At 38.1% G+C, this 23,475-nt stretch overlaps 1 protein-coding gene across 5 annotated transcripts in view; it reads right to left on the bottom strand.

Moving 5' to 3' along the window:
• Positions 1–23,475, bottom strand: part of AIG1 (androgen induced 1) — a 163,647-nt gene that overhangs the window by 133,765 nt on the left and 6,407 nt on the right. The window contains exon 2 of one of the 5 annotated variants that reach the window (XM_081140358.1): positions 14,265–14,356. The exons of 3 other annotated variants lie outside the window; for them this stretch is intronic. In XM_081140358.1, the coding sequence (XP_080996484.1) occupies positions 14,265–14,282 (18 nt within the window). In that variant the 5' untranslated portion in view covers positions 14,283–14,356. Of the gene's footprint in view, positions 1–14,264; positions 14,357–23,475 lie in introns of those variants that run through there. One more of the 5 variants, XM_081140361.1, reaches the window with a different exon arrangement.

The following is a 23,475-nucleotide window of genomic DNA, read 5'->3' as shown; positions in this document are numbered from 1 at the left end:
TGGAGTCATCTAACGGAGACTATTACCTGGTCGCTGCCCTGTCACTGTCTGTAGACCTCTCCAGTAGCTTGCCCTGCTTGTCACCACAGGACGGCCCCCACCTCACCGGAACTGCTGTGGAAGACTCTCCCCAAATTGGGTACAGGGAAGTCAGGGAAAAGAGATACCACACAATGATGTTCTCCTAACTTACATACATCACAAGGCAGAGAAAAAAACTGTTGGGTTTTGTTATTTTGTTTTTTTATTCAAATTCACACCAATGAATTCTCAAAAAAATAATCCCTTAAAATTATGGAACAGTGTACCATTCCCTGGGGAGGAGCACGGACTGACCTCTGGCTGTCTGCTCACTTAGAGAGCAGTTAGCCAATACTCTTAAACCACTTCAGGTTTCTGCTACCTTATTAGAACTCGATTTGAGCTGAGAGCTAACAAATCACATCAGACAGATTTTACTTGTGTTTTTCTGTTGCCTAGAGGTGTCATGTCATCCATTGCCACTTAAGATTCATTAAAATAACTGCTTAAAATGGAAAGGTTACACGGAGATGTGCCAGTGAATCTCCAGTAGGTTACCTGGAAGCATTATGCGGCTCCAGCCATTCTCAGAGCTGGCACGGCCACACCACCCACTCGGCATGACACACACATGCTCCCTCTGGCTCTGAGTTCTTAGCAGGTTGGTGGCTCTTATTATTTTGTGTCACGTGTAGAAATGAGGTGCTCAACTGTACCATTTCTCTCCAAGAAATGTAAATAAAGATTAATCAGAATGAGAAAAATACCCCAGGGTATTTTGGAGTCACTCTAGCATTTGTTCTAGAACATTCTCTACTGTTTAACATCCTCTGCATCTTCTCTGTCCTCTCAGCTCTCCCTGCCAGGAAATCATGGTTTTTTTCCTGAGTTGTTTTAGGTTTAAAATTCATTTTCACAAGTATGGGAATGTACCCAAATCCCATTCATATCCTTAACTTTTTTACACGAGTGGTTTTCATTAAATTAATTTTAAATTTTCCACCTTTTCTCTGGAACGCATGGAACTACTACAATTTTTATGTACTATAGGGAAAATTCATTAGACTTCTACCACTTAGTCCCAAACATATATGATATGGTTTTTCCAGAATCAGTTTTTTATTTCATTTTACTAGATCATGTTCAGTATCCTCAATTATATGTAATTTGTTGCACCAGATCTATAGTCTATCTTTTAGGCATGTCATTACTTTAATTAGTTAGTAATTTTTACATTTCTGCCTAATTGGCCAAACTCAGGCAAGAACCAAGAATGCACCAAAGTGGAAAAGCAGCATATTAAGTGAGAAATTGAATCATTTATTTATATGAATTTTTAAAGAGCAGAGTGCAGCTATCTTGACCCTGGGAAGCAAGATTTCCAATGACTTATACTATGGTGTACCACGTTTTGCTTATATTGTATTTTCATAAAATGAACATAAGGAGTACCGTAATGTCTGTTTGAAGATTTTGCTTATTTTAGAGTTACTTTTAGACACGGTACAGAGAAGAAACAAGACGATGGAACTCTGAGGGGCAACAATGAAACCAGAGTGATGAAGATCATGGAATGAAGGGAAACTGTGGAGAGAACAGATGGGAAGAAGGCAGGGAGGTTTACAGTGTCACAAGGGAAGTCCCAGAGGAGTCCTCTATGTGAGGGTGACGGTTAAGTTAAGGGAAGATGATAAAGAAGAAATAAAAGTCTACCTGAACTCTTTTATAATTAGAGAACATATTGTGTAACCTTTAATAAATGTATATGTAATTCAGGAAAGAATAGAATACTAGATAGATAGATAGATAGATCTGATATATGCTTTAGATAGATAGATATGACACACATATATGACATACATGGTATTTGTGAGTGTGGATGGGTGGTGTGTGTGTGTGTGTGTGTGTGTGTGTGTGTGTGTGTGTGTAATCTTTCCTAGGCAGAAGGCTGAATAACACATTTGGAGAAATGGTATGAGCTCGAGGCCTTCCTGTATCTCACCTATTGTAGACCAAAAACATTATTTTGTCTTTAGTTCATAAATCTTTCAATGCAGTTCTTGCCAGAAACCAATCTATTGCAGTATCTGTGCTCAGTGAAGAGTGAATTTGACTGAAGGAGTTAAATAATAATATGTGAAAAAGATCCAAAAATCATACAATAACAGTGCCATTAAACACAGTCTTCAAGGCATTCCCTCTCCGTTCCACACATATCTTACTTTTTAATGGCGCATAATTCCTTCTCCTTATTATCAAGATCAAGAGCGAATGCCAGAAGTATTTCGGCACCATGGGACAGTGACTCAGTATGAAATCAGATGAATGAATTCCGCAAGGATTCCTTTGCATTTGTTTCCAGTGCCTTGCTTGCCTGAGACATCTGAACATCCCTAGCAGTCCTACAGCCACAGAGTCCGCCTGGAAGCCATGATCAGTTACATGTTTGATCAGCTATGATCAGCTACTCTATAGAGAAATCAATGCATTTAAAAGTACCAGAGGCTCTCTCTGCCTCCCTCATCCACTGAGACTATGCCCATCAGATGCATCGCCTGGTGAATTTTCCTCTACTCCCCTTGGAGAGAGTTAGCCAAATAAGCCAATACGATTCTCTCACTGTAATGACTGTAACTCTATTTTTCTAAATCTGTCATTTAAGTGATGTGCTTTGAGCCCAAGCATTTTCAAGGAATCTTCACCACAAACATTTTTGAGGAGATGGACTCACTACATTATCAAGCCCGCGGTTTTCAGAAAGTGATTTAGAATCCTTGCCCATGTACACAGCCATTTACCTCATTCTGCTCTATCTCATTACTGAAAATCGATGAGGTAAGCCATAAGTCACCACTGGCAAGCAATCCATTCAGATAGAAAGAAAGAAAAATAAGCTCTTCAGTCAGAAATAATGCACTTAGATAAGCAGCTTTGGAAAGGAAAGCTTGTCTGCAAAACTCGGTACAATTATCACATAAATCGCTTTCAATACATAAGTCACAAGAAGAGTCATCTAAAGAAGGCACTTGGAGAGGCTTCACAAACGAGAGCAATCGCGCCACGTTCCAGCAACAGCCCAGTGAGAGGCCTGCAGGACCTTCCCAGAGATTCCATCCTAATCTGCTAATAACAGAAAAGTCCCCTTTGGGTGGTTCTCACTGTGCTTCGCTGACACTATGAACTACTCAACACTTTTATAGGCCTAAAGATTTTTAAGCTATGAATATTAGCATGAATTTTTTTGAACACTGTATTAAACACACCATTGATTTATTTAACAAATACTTATTGATTAACTAATATGCACAAAGCACTTAGTAAACTACTAATGTCGAAATGCAGACTATTAAATGACTATGTTGTGCTGCAGATGTGAATGTGCTGAGAAGGCTTCAACTTCTTAGTGAAACCTAGATTTTAGCACAGTACAGTGATGAACACTTGTTGAAAAAAGATGTACCTTTTATAACAAATCTGTTCTGAAGATTTTCTAACATTGTAAAATGTTTTTATCCCACTAAATTTTTACTTGTGGTAACAATTTACTTTAGCAGGAAATGACTTAAGTGCCAAACATAATCATTAAAGAGCTAGATTAATCTGAAACCTGAAAAAAAAGGATCTTGACCTGAATTAAGGCCAAACCAGATCTTAACTGAGTATGTTATAGAATCAGATAATCCCACATACTCATGCACAATCTATACATAAAAAACTGAATTATATATATTAAGCGCATATACACATGTAAATAAAGTCAATTAGAAAGACGGCCACTGTCCCTAGAAGTTTCTATTTAAAATATTTAGAAATCTATTGATTTTGGTCTGCCTGGGATGACTCACAGTGTGAGGGACATAACTTCTGAAACAGCTTTGAGGAAAAATAACCTAAAAATATATTTTAAATTGTGGCTACCTGTAGCCTGGACTAATTTTTGGAAGGAAATTGTAGGTATGTCAGTAAGTGTGGAATCAGATAGGGCAGAACCTGGTTCTCCCATGAATCTCCTTCTATGCTCTGATATTCGTTTATTCACCATTCCAAACCACTATCATTTTTTCACAAACAGAAGACTAGTTCACTTGTCCGTGTCTGGCAGTGCTTTCACCTCAACCTGACACATGCTCTTCTAATTCCCCTTCAGGTAGTCCACTATTCATCCTCAGACCCAGCTTCACTCTCTCTTTGACAAAGTGCAGCTGACTTGTCCACATGTATCTTGCTGCCAAGATTTTACATCCTATGCTCCTCTACCCTTGCACTTATGTCACTGCATCTAGGTGTTTGTTTCTGTCTGTCTGCCCTAAAAGATGATAAGCTTCGTGAGGAAGAGCATAGGGTTTCAGTCATCTTTATATTCTTAGATCCAGTTTCCCTGCTTGACTGCTCAGTCACCCTTAGGAAAGTGCTTCTTACACTCTGAGCTTCAGTTTCCTCTTCTGTCAAATGGTCATAAGAATATTTGAATGGTCATAAGAATATCTGCCACATAGATTTAGTGTGGACATGAAATGAGATAGTACAGGTGGAAGCACCTGGAACCTTGGCTCTGAGTTCAGCTTGACTAGAATCTGACTCATTCCATGTGTCGCTGCAACACACATCAGTGAATCAGCAGTGAGCGAAATGCCCAGCACCAAGATCTTCAATAAATGACAACCAGATGAACAACTCTGATGAACATAAACCAAAGAGTGTAGAAGAGTGGTTCTTTGAGTTACAAGAACTTTAAGGATATGATGAAAACTATGGCCTCTCTCTCCATATGCACATATACTTAATTTTGCATGGAATTTTAGTGACTTTCCACACTTCCTGAAGCTCAGTTTCAGTCACGGTCTATAGGCGCTGGGATGAGTCCTTACTACAGACAGTCCTGTAAGTTACCTTGGTCTAGACGAATTCGGCTGCCTTATCTGACTGCTACAGTGTCAGTTCACCTCAACCTGTCTAAGGCTCTGGCTATGATCTCCCAGCCTGCTACAACAGCTATGGATAGCTCTCAACCACAGAGTGTCCTCTCCTGGGATGTAGCCAGGGGAACCAGAATATGAAGATCCTGCTTTGCTGTACTGTTTCCTGGGATCTAACATTGTATCTGAAAAAGATAAGAAAACTTTCAAGGTTTTAGTTTCTCCTTCACCATAAAGGCAAATGAACACTGACAGTCAGGGTGCCCGTTTGTCTCAAGCAGGGTTAGAGTTTTTATCAGAGACCTCCTAGGCACACAAAATAAGCTGCTGACTTTCAAGTCTCAACTAAGCTTCATGCATATTTATCTCCCTAACTCCAAAACAGCTCAATGCATCGATCTCTCCAACTACACCACATAATGTTTATTTGTATGCTCAGGTGTGATTTGTAAATATTTTAGCTCCCATACGGTCTTTGCATCTGGAGATCCAAGGGAATAATCTCTGGAGAGCAAGTGGTGAAATTGGCTGTGTGTTGCCAGGAGTTTTCCTGGAGATGATCTTTACTTGGAGGGTTATCTCTCCACACATCATTTCTCTAGAGATCCCTTGTGTACACTTAAACAAAACTCACTCAGCCCCAGAGCCAGGTGCTCCTTCTTTCATGTTTTGTAAATACTTGTAATGTGGCACCTAACAAATTGCACAGTAATCATCTGTTGATGTTTCTGTATCACCTTCTGCACTGCGAGAGCCCCGAGGGCAGAGATGATGATCGTCGCATCCCCAGAGCCCAGCGCAGTGCCCATTCACAAAAGCAGACACCGAGGGAGGGTACAAACACGAAAGACTCCTTGTCTTCAAAAAGTTCAGGTTGGGGTGATCAAAATACACCGACTCACAATGCAAACTAATACTGTCTAGGCTGGTGGTGAAGGATGGGGAAAGGTCTCCCCTAGAGGGGGTCCTACCGTAGCTGAGTTCTGGAGAAAGGTAAGAGGCAGACGCTAGGAGCAGGGGGATGGCCAAGGAGGGCGGTGCCTGCTCTGGCCAAAGGCGGCAGCACTTCTGAAGGGAATGCAGAGTGACAGAAGGGACAGTAGGTAGTTCAGGAGGCCAGTGACATCAGGCAGAAAAGGGGTATTGTCAAGAGATGAGGCTAAAGAAGCAGGGAGGGGCTTGAGTATGACTAGGTTTAGAAAACCATGATAAAGGGTTGGAGGCAAAAGGAAAAATGCTAAAGAAAAAATAGAACTATTATAGTTTTAGACAGAGGAGTAGCACATTTGGAAAGCTCATCTTGAGAATAGATCGTAGATTAGAACATGACAATATTGAAGGCAGAGGGGCCAGTGAGGAAACCGTGTAAGAAGGCCAAGTGTGAGAACATGTGGAAACAGAAAAAAAGGCAATGGACGTAGAGAGGAGGCCCAAGGCTGGAGCCACCACTGGATAGGGAAGGATTAAGGAGAAAAGAGAGTTAATCACCATTTCTATGATCAGGACTACTGAGAAGGGTGCCACAGACCAAGATGCACTGCATGATCAAAAGTTTCCTTGTGTCCTATTAGATTCAAGGTGCCTTTGGGGCACTTAAATGGAGAAATCCAACACGTAGTTGGACATATGTGTTTGTAGGGTAGGAAAACAACCTCCCAAACCATCTGAATACTGATTTGTCATGAACTCTCAGAAGTGAACAAGTTCCACCAGAATGCAAGTTTGCAGGAAGAAGACAATGAGTGTGAAGCTGGTCCAGAGCGACACCAACATTTATGGAATAAAGAACCTGAAAACTGGCCTGAAGAGGAGTGTCAGAGAGGCCGGAGGAAGCCCAGGAGAGGACGGTAACTGGGAAGGAAGCCATGAAAGAATAGTTCCTCGGAGAAGGAATATTCCCATAACCTCAAATGTTGAAAGAAGTTGGAGAAGTGCTTTCACTCGATCTGACAATGAGGAGGCCTTTGTGTCTTCATGATGAGAGTAGTTTCAATGGACGTTAGGAGTCAGGTGTCAGTGTGAGAAGTGAATTGCAGCTGAGACACTGAAGTCCCCGAGTAAGAAATACTCTTTCCCAAAGCATGACTGGGAAAGGGAAGAAAAACAAAGGAGTAATTAGAGGGATTTCCAAGAGAATTCAATTCTGAAACAGTATGCTCTCACTGACTCATGCATGATTTACTAAATTTTGAAGATCTTTAAAAATTTAATGAGAAATATGCTTGATGGCAAATCCAACAAATGTGTCCCTTACTGAGTCACCTTGATAATATTGTGATCATTAATTTTAAAACTTTTCATCTCTGGTGAAGCTAAGTCCAAAGATTTAGGAAGGTAGGTCCAGGATGTAATCTATTTGTTTAGAATGGCCATTGGTTTCCCATCAATGACTATGCTTCAGATACTTACAATGCACACTGGTGTCTTCATTCAACTATGAAATTACCCAAGGCAGTAAGTCAGCCTGCTGCTCAATATACTCTGCCAGTCTTCCCACACACATCTGCTGCTTTTAGGAATATTTCGAAGGTTCCATCTGGACAAGACATACTGCATCTCATCTACCCCCACCCAACAGAAACAATCCCACACCTCCTCCTTCAGGTGCAAGGGTGCTTCCTTCCTCTTTAGTTCTAAATGAGTTCTCTGTGATATGTTGTTTGAGGGAGTGAGTCTAAAGGAAGATTTTGCTTCTGTACAAACTAAAACAGTTCTCTACTAAAACGAAGGCACATACTTGGGAATAAGCTAAGGAAAGAAGTGCAAGACCACCACAGAGAAAACCTACAAAACTTTACTAAGATTAGTGAAGCCCTGAAGGAATGGAGAAATGTACTATGTTCCTGGAAGGTACAATATTGCAATTGCAAAATGTGAACTCGCTCTAAAATGATTAGAGTCAATGTTATTTCAATTAATGAACTAAATTGGGGGGGGGGAATAAAATTTGGCAAGCTGATTCTAAAATTAAATGAAAATGCAAACAGCCAAGAGGAGTAAAAAAAAATCTTGAAGAATAAAGTTGAAGGACTTATACTACCCAGATATAGAGATGTAATTTATAGTTGTAGTAATTAAGAGTGTGACAAGGGAGCAAGGGTAAATAGACCAATGGAGCAGAACAGAGTCCAGACACAGAACCAATCATACAGTCCCCCTGCCACCGCCCTTCTTTGGGCTAAAGAAATCTCTGACTAGTGCCTCATACCACACATAAAAATCACCACCAAATGGATCATAAGTGTGAAAGGTAAAATGACAAAACTTCTGGAATGTAGCATAGAAAAAAAAATTATCTTCATGATCTGGGACTAGGTAATTATTTCCTAAAAGAGCAAAAGAAAGCATGAAGACTAATGAAACAGATTAATAAACTGAGCTTCCCCAAAGGTAGAACTTCATTTGATCAAAAGACACCACAAAGAGTAAAGATAAGCCATAAAGAAAGAAAATATATTTGATATATATGTGTGTGTGAGTGTATATATATATATATATATATATATATATATATATATATATATATGAAAAAGGACTTGTATTTTTAAAAGCCTTCCACAAATCAGAAAGTAAAAGAGAGACCACCCAAGTTTTTAAAATGGCAAAGGACTTTAACAAGCACTTCATAAAAGAGGCTACTCAAGTGGCAAATAAGCAAATAAAATTTTTTAACATCATTAGTGATCAGGGAAATATAAATTGAAACCACATGTATTATTTCACACCCCCCGGAATAGCTAAATAAATATTGACACCATAAAGCTTTGGTGAAGATACTGAGTAACTGGAATGCAAACACTGTGGGCAGGAATGCACATTTTCCAGCCACTCTGGAAAACTTGTGGGCAGTATTACTAAGCTGAACATACATGTTTACCCTATAGCCCAGCAATTCTACTCCTAGGCAGACATGCACATATATGTGCACCAAACACATACACAAGCATGTTCAGAGATGCATTATTTTCAATAGCTTCAAACTGTAAATAAACCTAAAATGCATCAGCAATAAGATGGAAAGTAAATTTTAAAATGCACAGTATGGAATTCTACACAGCAGTGAAGAAGAGCAAAGTACTGGTATGTGCAACCGCATGGATGAACCTCAAGGACACAACCTGAGCAAAAGAAGCTGGAGAAACTAACAGTACAAGGCGCATGATTCCGTTTCTGCAGAATTTAAGAATGGGCAGCATTAATCCGCAGTAACAGAAGTCATAACAGTGGTTGTCTTTGAAGGGTTAATGCCACGGAAGGGACACAGGGTGGCTTCTGGGGTGCTGGTGTTCAACATCTTGATATGGGTGGTGGTTACACACGTGTTCCCTTTGATAAAAGTTTTTTAGGTACTCATGTATGATTTGTGTATTTCTCAGTGTTTCTTATGCTTAGATAGTAAATAAATCAATGAATGAAATAAAATGAATGAATGAGTGAGAGAATAAAAAAATGTATAAATAAATGGGACATAGTAAGATGAATTCAAGTGTATGGAATCGTTATTACACACGAATACACCTATAGTCCAGGGTTTAAAAGACATTTCTGACAACAAATATCTTAGAAAGCTAAATATCTATGTATATACCACATATATGTGTCTGAAACTGGCAAAGGCAAGTGCTAATGTCCTCCTATACAACTAAAAGTGTAGTTTTATACACCAGAGCCAGATTCTGGGCCCCACCCAGCTGATATTGTTAAGTGAGAATTCTCTGAGCTGCAGACAGCCCTTCTGTTTTTTTATTCCTAGAAACAGAGGTTGCTAGGTCAGGGGAAAGAAAAAGCAAGTTCTATTTTGCTCCTTGCACTATCCAACAGACACAACAAACATGTGACCATTGTGGTCAGAAGATGTTTTCTTTCCTTCCTACTCTTTTCACTTGGTTTTAGGTTTCTCAAGATACTGTTTTAGATTGTGTAAATTTTTCTTAAATGCTACGTAGCAAGTAGGAAATCTTAAAGAAAATTTTTATCTTATCATATTTAGTAGAATAAATCTGGAATGTGTTTAAAGCAGATTTGAGCCTAGTGCCTGCCTCTAGTTAGCACTCTCGTTATAGGAATCTCATGCAGTAAACACAGTAGAGAAAAGCTGGTGTAGACCTGTGACCATATAAGATATGACTTTCCCTGTACTTTGAAAACTCAATAAAAAAAAATTGCTTCCCCCCCACCTCTCAGCTTTGCTAGAACAGTGGTATAAAATTTTCACTTATCTGTAGATACTATGAAGGTTATGATGTTTACATTTTTAAATACAGAAATACCTGAACAAAGTGCAGTGGTGGATCTGGGGAGAAGACGTAATCAAGGGAAGCCAGAACTGGGAAAATAGGATATATGTTTTCCTAGTTGAGAGATATCCAAATGTTTATTGGTACAAATCAACATATTTACTTACTTATTCAATAAATATTTCAGGGGCCCTCCTAAGTGTTCTGGACACTGTGTGCTAAGTTTTGAGGGTTGAGACATGACCAAGATGCAGTCCCTGACCTCAGTGAATGCAGAGGGAACTAGAGGAGACTGACAAGAAACACAGACAGTACATGTATTCATTCCCTAGTACCACAAACTAAATGGCTGAAACAACAGAAACGTATTGTGAGACATCACAGTTCTGGAGACCAGAAATCTGGGATCAAGGTATTGGCAGATCGGTTCCTCGTTCTAAGGGTTGTGAATGGAGATCTGTCCCAGGCCTCTCCCCCAGCTTCTGGTGGTTTGCTGGCAATATCTGGTTTTCCATGGCTTGTAGAAGCATCACCCCAATCTCTGGCTTCATCGTCACCATCTTCACATGCGTTCTCCCTGTGCGTGTCTGTGCCAAATTTCCCCTTATGAAGGACACGTCTTGTTGCATTAGGGGTCCACCCTATGCCATTATGGTCACATCTTAACTAATTCCATCTGCAACAACTGTATTTCTAAATAAGGTTACATTCTTTTATATTAGGGTTTAGGATTTTGACATAAGAATTTAGGGGGCCCGGCCCGGCGTGGCTCAGCGGTTGAGCGTCGACCTAGGATCCAGGCGATCAGGGTTTGATTCCCGGTCAGGGCACATGCCCAGGTTGTGGGCTTGATTAATGACTCTCTCATCATTGATGTTTCTATCTCTGTCTCTCCCTCTCCTTCCCTCTCTCTGAAATCAATAAAGATATATTAAAAAAAAAAAAAAAAAGAATTTAGGGGGACACAATTCGATCCATAACAATACAGAATGAAAAGTATTCAACCTCACTGTAATCATTCACCAGACTTTGGGGAATCCTTGTAGAAATGCCACCATTTCCTTAAGGGCATCCATTCCTACCACCTGTTTCCCAAAGTCGGTCCCCTGTTCCTATCATCTGCCCCAATGGCTGCCTGCAGAGCTAAAATCCTAATGAATGGGAGCCACTGCAACTGCGTGTGCACAACAGCTGTGGGGAAGTCCTCGCCTTCTACTTAGCAGGACTACCAAGTTTCCAAAAAACTAAATCAGAGGACTCTGTGATACAGAAAATGATCCATTTCACTTGTACTGCCAATTCAAGGATCGAATTGTGCTTGTGGACACGTTTTTTCTGGAGCTGTGGGTAAAACATTGATATTGTTCGACACATTTTTCTCAGTAAAACCTACACTCCATAATGTTTATAGTCAACTTGGGGAAGCGCTCCAGCTATCACACTCTTAGGCAAACACTTTAGACTTAAGGATGTAAGTGACATTAAAATTACAATACACAACAAGTTTCTGAATTTCTTGACTTTTCTCCTCTGAAGATCTATGCTCTATTTGCTCACCCCATGTGGGTTCGTCTGCAGCCCCATCTTGAAGATTACTCACACCTCCCTTCTGAAAGCCTTTCCCCTTCAATGCTGACTCAGTACCTCCCACTCTTACTGTTGTATCGCACATTCTCTTGGTGAAATTCCTTTGGCTTCTCTGGCTTCTTTTGCCTGAGACCTTCATTAACCACTCATATTACCCTTGCTTGACCACACCCACAGGATTCTGCTATGTTCTCATTGATCTGTACCATGTTGCTCTTATTTTAAACAAAAATTTGTGAAAATGTAGAATGTGGCTGTGAGCTGACAGGCACAGTGATAATCCTATCTTAGCTGAGCTAAACTGCTAATATAACATTTTCTGCCCAGGATATAAGTCCCCACTCCTGGTATTTAGTTCCAGGCCTACTATCTGTAGCTCTGGGTCACACTCAGGACGTTCTATGGCTTCTATCGTTTCTGATCCAGCACTGGAAAACAAAGCAAAAACAGAAGAGCTCACACCTGGGAGAGGCTCCGTCTTAATGAACCAAATGTCATACACCCAGAGGTCTTCAGAATGACAGTGTCCAGTTGAGACAAAGAAGCACTATCTTCCTGCAGAGGTGGCACCTTCAGGTTGGAGAGAGGGCCCTCATGGAGAAGAGAATCCCTCCACTGAAGTGAGGTCAGAAGGAAACTCACCCTAAGCAGTAAGAGCCCTTTATTTGCTACTGTGAAGGAATTAGAGTAATATAAGCCAAAGGCCTCTATACAGTAGCCTGTAAGCCCTGCAACCTTTCAATGTTAGTCTTTTTTATTTTAGCGTCTTGTCTCTTTCCATGGATTGATTAGTTGTAAGACTCTTAAATGTAAACGAGTCTTAAGGAAGCACTAGAAAGGCAATGCAGAAGATTCTCAGAAACCACCACAGGCCAACTCTCACCTCCACGTCTGCTAATCACATGGCTTCTGGGGAACACCTCTGGGGTTGGTTAAAATAAATACTGTACAGAAATCTCTTTCCATCATTCCCACCACTATCATCACCACCAGCAACAACAACAGTCAGAAATACTGTCAAGTCCATCCATGTAGGGCAGAAAATAAAGGCAATTTTTTTTTTAAATATATTTTCATTGATTTCAGAGAGAGGAAGAGAGAGAGACAGAAAACATCAATGATGAGAGTCATCACTGATCGGCTGCGTCCTGCATGCCCCCTACTGGGGATTGAGCCTGAAACCGGGCATGTGCCCGGACAGAGAACCAAACTGCAATCTTCTGGATCCTAGTTCGATGCTCAACCGCAGAGCCACGCCCAGCCAGGCGAAGACAAAATGTTTTGATGGGGCAAGTCCTTTCCATTCTGTTACTCAGAAGAATCCTGGCTAATGACTAAACCTCCTCCAAGGCCTTGGTAATTCTCCTTTAGTGAACACTTGGGTTAGAAAATGCCAGGAAGAAGGATGTTCAGTAGCTCACTTTAGAAAACTTCTGCATTTATCACATCTACCCTGTCTGCTATAAATGATAGCTCAGTGAGTGTATTACTTGTCATTGTACTGTCATAACCTAACCGAGTGGCACATAGTAGGTATTCAGAATGTGTTTGTTGAGTAAACAAGTCAACTAATAAAAAATGGCTATGTTTTCATTGCCTTTGAGCTGGTTTTAAATGTATAATTCAAGGACACTTTCTGAAAGAACAGATTCACTGCTAATGACCTAAGACATACATGCGCCTAATGTATATACAGGTCTTCAGGATTTGGGGATAGTATAAAAAATAAAATAAAGTGTCAATCCAATATATAAAATTTTATTTGTTTCTTTGTTTTAGTTTGGTTTTAGCTTTGATGACAAAATAAATGACTACTTTGACATGTCTCCTACATCTGTCTCTGCTCATAACCGACTTTTGTATTTTATTAAGCTAAGTATCTGTTAACTAAATAAAAAGTAAAAGGTATATGATGGTGATGAAAAGTAATATCAACCACTGCTATTTTTTCCAGGGCACTTTTACATGCAGGGTTCAGAATGTTAAAATAAATGCAATGATGAACAATTACTATTATCTCCCATCGGGTATGTTCTGTCCATGGTCTTGAAAAAAATATCTGTAGACTCCTGAAATAATGGCATTTCTGTTTAACATCTCCTGGATGTTTTAAGTCATTCTTCTGCATGAAAATGTTTGCTCAGACACTAACTCAGGAGCCACGTAGCAGACGGTTTCTATGGTGGTCATGTCAGACAAGCTGCTCTGGTTTCAGGGCCTCACCCCTCATGCTGTCCTCCAGTCCCTGCAGACCTCTAGACCTCTGCCTGCTTCAAGCTCCATTCTTGAAGGAATTCATGCTCTTAAGCATGGTCTTCCTCTCCCCAACCCTTCCAACTTGCTCCTCTTTTTTCCTAACCAATAATTACCCAGAAATTAAGCTAAGATGGTGGAAGGCAAACGTTGTGACTGCCTAGTGAGAGTAATTCATACAACGTAGTGAATAATTGATAGGTACCAGCACTGCAGGCTACTTGTTCTTTAGTTGATGGAATGTGCTCACCAGGATTTTTTTGAGCATCGGGTTCAGTGGTCTCCCAGATGCCTCTATGTGAGCAATCTCGTATTTTCTTATCGAGTCCCCTAAAATACAAACTGGAAGGGTAAAACTAAGTAACCTGACATCTCACTTTTATAAACTTATGTATGCCTAATATTTAGAGCAGTTTATAACATCAGTATAAGTAAAAATAGTTACAAGAAATATAAAAGCCTCTCAGATATGCATACAAAGATGATACAAAATAAAATTCAAACTTTAATAACAATAAGCATAATTAATTATTTAAGGCAATAAACTTTAAGTATGACTATATTATTGTATTCCTCATTAGTATCTTATAATAAAATCATTATGGGGGTATGTATATTTCATTTGCCTTTTAAAACAAAGGGAATAAGACAGGGCAGAATATTAAGAGAGCACTTTCAAAACCAGAAAGCTTTAACTAACAGTTTTCATAACAGTGACTCCTATTATTTCTTAAAGTAAATCAGTGCTTTTTTCATTTTGTAGATTAAAGTTATGGCCAAACGTTGCTTTCTCTTTTTTCTGCTTTCTTTATAAATATTTCTTTAAAAATAATTGACAGCACTTTCTACGAAATTCACATTGAGACAAAATACTAAAATCAAAACATTACTTTTAATTAAAACAAAACTCCAACCATCTCTGAGGTTGAAGTGAACAACCTGGACCAATGAGCCACCACCAAAGAGCAAAGGAAAGGTGTCTGCATGGAAACCTCATGGCTCAGACAGTCTACTTGGCAGCTGACACCGGAAGAACAGAAAATATTAGCAAAGGCAGTGGCAAAAACCAAGCTAATATAGTCAGTGGGTGGTGTTAGGGCCCTTGGGTTATATCCATGCGTGTTGAAAGTTTCAACAATGCTGATCGAAGCTATAGGAAAGGTAAATACATTTTAAAATCAGTACGACCCCACTGGCTAACTAAGCCCAAATTGTACTTGAATGGAATTCAACTTTGGCTGAATTTTCTTAAAAAGTTGGCCACAGGTCTGCCATCAACACACATGTTTTGGTTTGGCACTGGGCCTCCCAAACAACAAAGCAGGTGAAATTCCACAAAGATACACTCCTAATAAATCATCCTGTCAGTTTGACAGTAACATTTACATAGCACCCCTCCAATTCCTAATTGGCTAATCAGTTGCAAGACCAAATTATACAGTACTGAAGGCAGTTAGAAACACAGGCATGTAAACAATATCACAATGGCTCATTGTACTGTCAAGCTTACCCTACTTAAACATGCTATTTCTATTTAGATAAAGAAAGCTTCATAATGATACCATTTTTATGAAGACCCTAATCAAGCAAAACTAACCAACACAATATATTGTTTAGGAGTACATACTATTTTTTTTTTTTAAGAAGGGGAAATGATAAACATAAAATTCAGAATGGCAGCTACCTCCAGGCAGAAGGCGGAAATATGAGCTAAGACAAGAACATGATGTGGAAAGCAACAGTATTAGTAAAATCAATTTTATAGATATGTTTAATACCTTATGCACATATTGATAATGCTATTTTGTGTTTATCAATTTTTTCCATGACTGACTTGTGAAAAGTCTCTATCTTGCTTAGACTATGGAGTACTCTATGGGACAGGGCATAGCAAGCCTGGATTATGCAGAGAGAAACGTATATTTATTGTTAATTAGAAATCCCTTTGAAAGTTCTTTGATCTTTGCAGTATTCCTGGTCAAAAGACTTCTGAAGTTAGTTGTAGTGTAGCAGCATATAAAAAGAATAATGTGCTTTCAGTTCTTTGATATTTACCACTTTTTCTTTTATTAAGATTTAATTTTTTAGAGCACTTTTGGTTCACAGTAAAATTAAGGAGATAGTACAGAAATTTCCCATATACTTCCTGGTCCACAGTACAGCCTCCCCATTATCAACATCGAGACCAGAATGGTACATTTGTTACAAATGATGAACTTACACTGGCATGTCATAACCACCCAAAACCCATAGTTTACATGAAAGCTCACTCTTGGTGTTGTACATTCTATGGATTTGGATAAATGTATAATGACATGTATCCATTATTAAAGTATCATATAGAGTATTTTAATTGCCCTAAAAATCATCTATAGTCTGCTTTTTCATCCCTCCCCCTACCTCCAACCCCAGACAACCACTGATCTTTTTACTCTCTCCACAGTTTTGCCTTTCCCAGAATGTCCTATTGTTGGAATCATATAATATGTAGCCTTTTCAGATTGACTTCTTTCACTTAGTAATATGCATTTAAGAGGATGTGGTACATATATACAATGGAATGCTACTCAGCCATGAGGAAAGACAAAATACTGCCATTTGCGACAACATGGATAGACCTTGAGAATATTATGCTAAGAGAAATAAATCAGGTCGAAAAAGTTAAGAACCACATGACTTCACTCATATGTGGGATATAAAACTGAAACTCAGACAAAAGTGTGGTGGTTACCAGAAGGAAGGGGGTGGTAGGGTGGTGGGGGTTAGAGGGAGCTTAATATGTGGTGACAGAAGATGGTTTGCCTTTGGGTGGTGGGCACACAGTGCAATATACAGACTTTGTATCATGAAAGTGTACACTTGAAACCAGTATGATCCTATTGACCAGTGTCACCCTAATAAATTTAATTTTAAAAAGATTTCTCCATGTCTTTTTATGGCTTGATAGCTCATTTCTTTTTAGTGATGAGTAATATTCCATTGTTTGAATGTACCATAGTTTACTTGTTCGTTCACCTACTGAAGGACATCTTGGATGCTTTCGAGTTTTGGCAATTACAAATAAAGCCTCTAAAAACATCTGTGTGCAGGTTTTGGTGTGGACGTTTGTTTTCACTATCTTTGGGTAAATAACAATGATTGCTAGATTGTATGGTAAGAGTATATTTAATTTTTTAACAGCCAAACTGTCTTTCAAAATAGCTGAACCACTTCCAGAAATCAGTGAGAGTTCCTGTTGATCCACAGCCTTGTCAGCATTTGTTGTTGCCAGTGTTTTGGATTTTTGGCCATCTGATAGGTGTACAGTGGTATTTTATTGCTTTGATTTGTATTTTCCTAATGACATATGATGTGGAAAATCTTCTCATATGCTTACTTGCTTTTCATCTGTATATATCTTCTTTAGTGAGGTGTCTGTTGAAATCTTTGGCCCATATTTTATTCAGGTTTTTGAGTTTTATTTTTTCTGAGTTTTAAGACTTCTTTGCATATTTTGGATAATAGTCCTTTATCAGTATGTCTTCTGTAAATATGTTCTACCAGTCTGTGGTTTCTTTTTCTTATTGACTTGACACTGTCTTTCACAGAGCATACTTTTTGTTTCATGTTAATAAAGTCCAGCTAATCAATTATTCCTTTCATGGATCATGCTTTTGGTGTTGTATCTAAAAAGTCACTGCCAGACCCAAGGTCATCTACATTTTCTCCTATGTTATCTTATTTTTTATAGTTTTGCATTTTACATTTCAGTCTGTCATCCATTTTGAGTTAATTTTTGTGAAGGGTATAAGGTTTGGGTTTAGATTCATTTTTTACATGTGGATGTCCAGTTGTTCCAGCACTGTTTGCTAAAAACCTTTGTTCCATGGAATTGTCTTTGCTCCTTTGTTAAAAATTAGTTGTCTGTATTTAGTTGGGTCTGTTTCTGGAATCTCTATTCTTTTTCATTGATCTATTTTTCTACTCATTCACCAGTACTATACTGTCTTCATTACTGTAGCTTTATAGTAAGTCTTGAAGTCAGGTGTGTCAATCATCCAACTCTGTTCTTCTTCAATACTGTATTGGCAATTCTGTGAGGTTTTTCATTTGTTTTTGTTGTTTTGCCTCTCCATATAAACTTTAGAATCCGTGTGTTGCTATCCACAAAATAACTTGCTGGAATTTTTATTGGGATTGCATTACATCTCTAGATCAAGTTGGGAAGAACCGACATTTTGACAATATTGAGTCTTTCTATCCATGAACATGGAATACATCTCCATTTACTGATTATTCCTTATTTTTGTTCATCAGAGCTTTGTAGTTTTCCTCATATATATGCTGTACATATTTTGTTAGATTTATACTGAAGTATTTCATTGGGGGAGGGTGTCCTAATGTAAATTGCATTGTGTTTTTCATTTCAAATTCCATTTGGTCAATCCTGGTATGTAGGAAAGTGACTGTTTCCTGCAACCTTGTTATAACTACTTATTAGTTCCAGGAGGGTTTTGGAGGCAATTTTGGGGAGATTTTCTACACAATACTACCACTTGTTAGTCTAATCCAAATATGGCAACCTTTGGTAGAATCAAAATATAGTATAAGGTTATTCCTCTAAATGCTAAGTAAAAACTAATTTAAAAGAAATCAAAAAGCCTTTGCTGAAATTTCTCTAAGACCTGAAACTGGTTGAAAGAGTGTGTCATTGTTTTTTTTTTTCTTTTTTGCATTATGTTCTTTGGTTATTATGAAGGTTATTCCCTGATCTTTGATAATTTCTCAAGCAAAGTGATATTAGTAATCATGTAATTAATACAGTGCATCTGCAGAAAGGTTGAAAATTTCAAGAATTAGGTACAGTTGCCAAATTGTTTGAATTACTAAGTCCATTTCAAATAAATGAGATGCCCAACAGTGGTGACATTTGTTGAGATAGAAAACAATGAGGTAGAAGCAAGTTTCAGAGGTGCAACAAAGAGTATTGACTTTGAGTGTAAGTTCGAAATATATATTAACCCTCTAAGCAGAGACATAAAGCAGGCAGTTGGATAAAGTAGCATGGAACACGGGAGAGACTGGACTCCAGACGTAAATCTGGAGGACCAGCACCACATAGAACGACTTAAAGCCAGGATGCGAGGCCACAGCCCCAAGGCAGTGAATGTAGACTGTGAAGGGAAGAGGGCCCAGGGCTGATTTCTGGACACTTGACACTGAGAGGTTAAAAAGAAGAAGAGAAACTACAAAGGGAAACTAAGAAGAAATGGCTGGAAAGTAGGAGGAAAGTCAGGAGCACTTATTTTCCCAGAAGCCAAGTTTAAGAAAGTGTTTCAAGGAACAGAAAGTGACTAACTGGATCAAATATTCCTGAGAGTTTGAGTTAAATAAAGACTTGACATTGGCCATTATATCTGTCAGTGTTGTGGTGACTGATGGTCTTAATTATAGCTCTTTCAGCAGGAGTGGTTTTAAGACAGAACGGGAGAGAAGGAAGTGGAAACTGGATGTGTAGACAGTTCTTTCAAGGAGCTTTGCTGAAAATAGATTAAGAAAAAATGAAGTGGCACCAAAAAACTTAAGACCAAGATAAATCTTATTTTGTTTTGTTTACGATGTGATATAGCATAGTATGTTTGGAGACTGGTAGAAACAAAGAGGTAACAATGGAAAATTTTATAATACAGGAAAGGAGAGGGGGAAATCTCAGTAATGGAATACTCAAGTAGCTAGAGATTGTGGAGTGTGTGAACAGAAGGGTTGTCCTTAGAACAGACAGCTCATCCATCGTAACAGGGAGGAACATGGCGTACAGCTTCGGTTGAAGGTAGATTGGTAGATTTGATGATAGAGGAATGTAGAATTCTCTCCTGATTGCTTTTGTTTCCTTATTGAAACTAGCATCAAGTTCATTATGTTCTTTGGCCAATGTGAAGACTGTTCTCTGAGTGAACACTCAGAGGAGCAGTGAAGGGGTGACTGAGTTTGAGGACAGAGGGAAGGAGGTGAAGGAGGCACTGTGAGAACAGGGGATTCAACTGACTAGGGAATGTAGTGCATTGTTGGCAGTACTGAGGGCCCACTTGATATCTGTGGTTATAAATATCAAGCAAGAACCAATGGCTGCTTCTAAGATTTTCTTTAATAGTGCTCAGCTGCTCAGGTGCAGACATGAGTGGGCAGGTACTTGGGTTTAATCAGGATTACAGATTTTCTAGGTGAATGACACTGAAGGCAAAAAGGGATATGGTTATTGAGGATATGCAAGGGTGTGTTTATAATGTTGAACCATGGAATCTATGTTTTAAAAAGTGAGGAAATAAAGAAGGCATAAAGACTGGGGAAATTCTCCTACAAGTTAACAGAGCAAGCCCTATGTCAGCAAAACATCTGACAGGCATTCTATTTAAAAAACATCTCTTTTCCTTTACAATTTAGATCTGTTGGTACAGAGCGGCTCCTTTTCTATTTGTGCCTAAGGATACTAATGGTAACTTTTAAAATATCAAATTAGGTCACATCATAATAGCTTCCTGTGGCAAACAGAAATTGGTTCAGATTATGTTTATTACAGTGAAGTTATCAATTTAACTTGTGTTAACATATGGAAACATTAAATGTATTAGAATAAAAAATCATTTTAAGTTATAATGTTAGGCAGCCATTCAGTAAAAATGTGAAGTACGAATAAAGCAAGTGCAATTATATTAAAGGATCTTTAATATACTTTCATTGACTTCTAACATATTTGATAGAGATCCATGTCTAGATTAAAAGAGATTTTCTTTTTTATTATTAATTTTGAAAACAGAGAAGTCATTAGGAAAACTGCTTATCAATCATTATCATAGTTATCTATTAACTATCTATACCTGCATGGCACTATGGAAGTATATGGGAGAAAGTAGGTGTGGCCATAAAAGTGCTACATGAGGTATCTTGTGGTGATGTAACTGTTCTGTATCTTGACTGTTTCAATATCAATGCCTAGGTTGTGATATTATGACACAGTAGTACAAGATGTTACCATTGGGAGAAACTGAGTAAAGCCTACACAGATCTCTCTGCGTGATGTCTTACAGCTGATGTGAATCCACAATTATCTCAATAAAAATGTCAATTAAATATAAAAGATTTGATAAAAGGCTAATTTTTTAAAATACCATTTAGAATAGCACTAATAAAAACAAAACAGGTATATATTTAACAAAATATGTGCAGGAGCTATATGCTGAAAACTACAAAACACCAACGAAAGGTATCAAAGATCTAAATACATGGAGAGATGTATTGTGTTCATGGATTGGAAGGGTAAATGTTAAGATGTCAAGTTTTCCCAAACTGTTCTATAGATTCAATGAAATTCCACTCAAAAATCCCAGTAGAATTATTTGTAGATATTTATAAGACTAGTCAAAAATTTAAATAGAGGCAAAGTAATCAGAATAGCCTAAACAAATTTTGAAAAAATCAAGACTTATGGTAAAGCTGTAGTAATCAACACAGTGTGGTATTTGTGAACAGACAGAAACATCAGTAGAACAGAATAGAGTCCACAAACAGACCCACAACGTAGTCAGTTGATTTCTGACAAAAGTACAAAGGCAATTGTGAAACGACAGTCCTCTCAAGAAATGCTGCTGGAACAACTGTATATCCTTATAAAAAAAAAAAAAATAAGGAAAATACTCAACTTGATACTTCTCTCACACCATACCCAAAAAACTACCCGGCAAAAGATCACAGATCTAAATGTATATCATAGGTCTAAAAATTTAGTAAAACTCCTAAAAGGAAATAGAGAAAAAAACTCTTTGTGACCATGGGTTGGGTAAAATGTTCTTGGGTAAACATCAAAAGCATATTCCATAAAGAAAAAAATATATTATTTGGATGTTCAAAATGATAAACTTTTGCTCTGCAAAAGAAATTACTATCAAAGCAAATGTTTGCAAATCACATATATGACAAAGAACTTATATTCAGCATACACAAAAACTCAAAGTTTAATCGTAGGAAACAATCTAATAGATTTGAGCAGATACTTCTCAAAGAAAACATAAGTATGATAAAAATGCACAGGAAAGACCCTTAACCTCATTAGTCATGAGTAAAATGCAAATTAAAACCACAATGAGATGCTACCACACATTTATTATAGTAGCTAAAATAGGAGAAAAATTGACGATGCCACACACTAACAAGGACTCTGAGCAACTGGAGCTCTCGTACCCTGCCGATGGCAATGCAGCATGGCATGTGCACCCTGGAAAACGGTTTGGCAGCTTCTTATCTAGTTAAACATATCCTGCCATATAAGCAAGAAATTCCACTCCCAGGTACATACCCAGTAAAAATGAAAACTCATGTTCATGCAAAAACTTGTATGCAAAAATTTATAACTGCTATTTTATAATTACTCCAAACTAGATAAAACTCAAATGCCCTTCAACTTATGAGTGGATCAACCAAGTGGTACACGAATCCCATGGAATACTATTTAGCAATAAAATGGAACAAACTATTGATATACAATGGCATGCAGGGCTCTGAAATGCATTATGCTAAGCAAAAAGAGCCAGACTCAAATGATATACACTGTATGTCATATATTTTTTTAAGAAAAGGCAAAATTATAGGGGTAGACAACAAATCTGGGGTTGCTGAGGTTCACGGGAGGGTCTGGCTGTAAGTGGAGAGCATGAAGGAATATTTTTAGGTGACTGGGGTAGTGGCTGCATGAGTCTGTGCATCCGTCAAAACTCATAAACTGCACACCAAAAAAGAGTTAATTTTGGTGTATGTTAATTTTAAAAAATTAATTTATGCAAACCATATGTATATATTGAGCTTTTTTTATTTTTTAGGTACATATATGGCTCAAAAGGCAAAAATCAAAACACTAACATTGGTATCGCTGTGTGATAAATATTTTTCTCTGTAATTTAAAAATAATTTTTAAATCTGACTATATATATATATATGTACACACATTGTATACATAAACATATATATACACACACATATATGTATAAAACTGCAGTCTAGCTCTATGTGTGTCTCGTGTGTGTATAAAATTCCCATATAAATAATACCTTAGAGCACTCAAATGCTAAGATGCACAGAAAATTAGGGATCATTAAGATGGAATATATTTTCTTCCCTATGGTTTCCTGTATTGTACATATTTTCTATGATTCTGTGTATTGCTCATGAAGTTTAATTTTTAAGTAATAACAGCTGGATACATCTAAATATAACTCAATATGAAGGGGCTATGCCATTATCTAACTGACTTTGTAGAAGTCCATGCTTCTAAAATACTGTAATGGACACCTTCTATTTTCTCAAGATTCTAAAGAACAGTTTGTAAGCAGTTTCTGTGGTCATTCTTGATTAGCCTATCTTCATGGAGCCCATCGAAGCTCATTCCTTATCTTGCTCCAGAATAGATTTGATTAAGGGATGACCGGAATTCA

The sequence above is a fragment of the Miniopterus schreibersii genome (assembly GCF_964146895.1).
Source record: "Miniopterus schreibersii genome assembly, chromosome: 6".
Classification (NCBI taxonomy): Eukaryota; Metazoa; Chordata; class Mammalia; order Chiroptera; family Miniopteridae; genus Miniopterus; species Miniopterus schreibersii.
The sequence above is the reverse complement of the archived record's forward strand: the minus strand, read 5'-3'. Positions and strand labels throughout refer to the sequence as shown.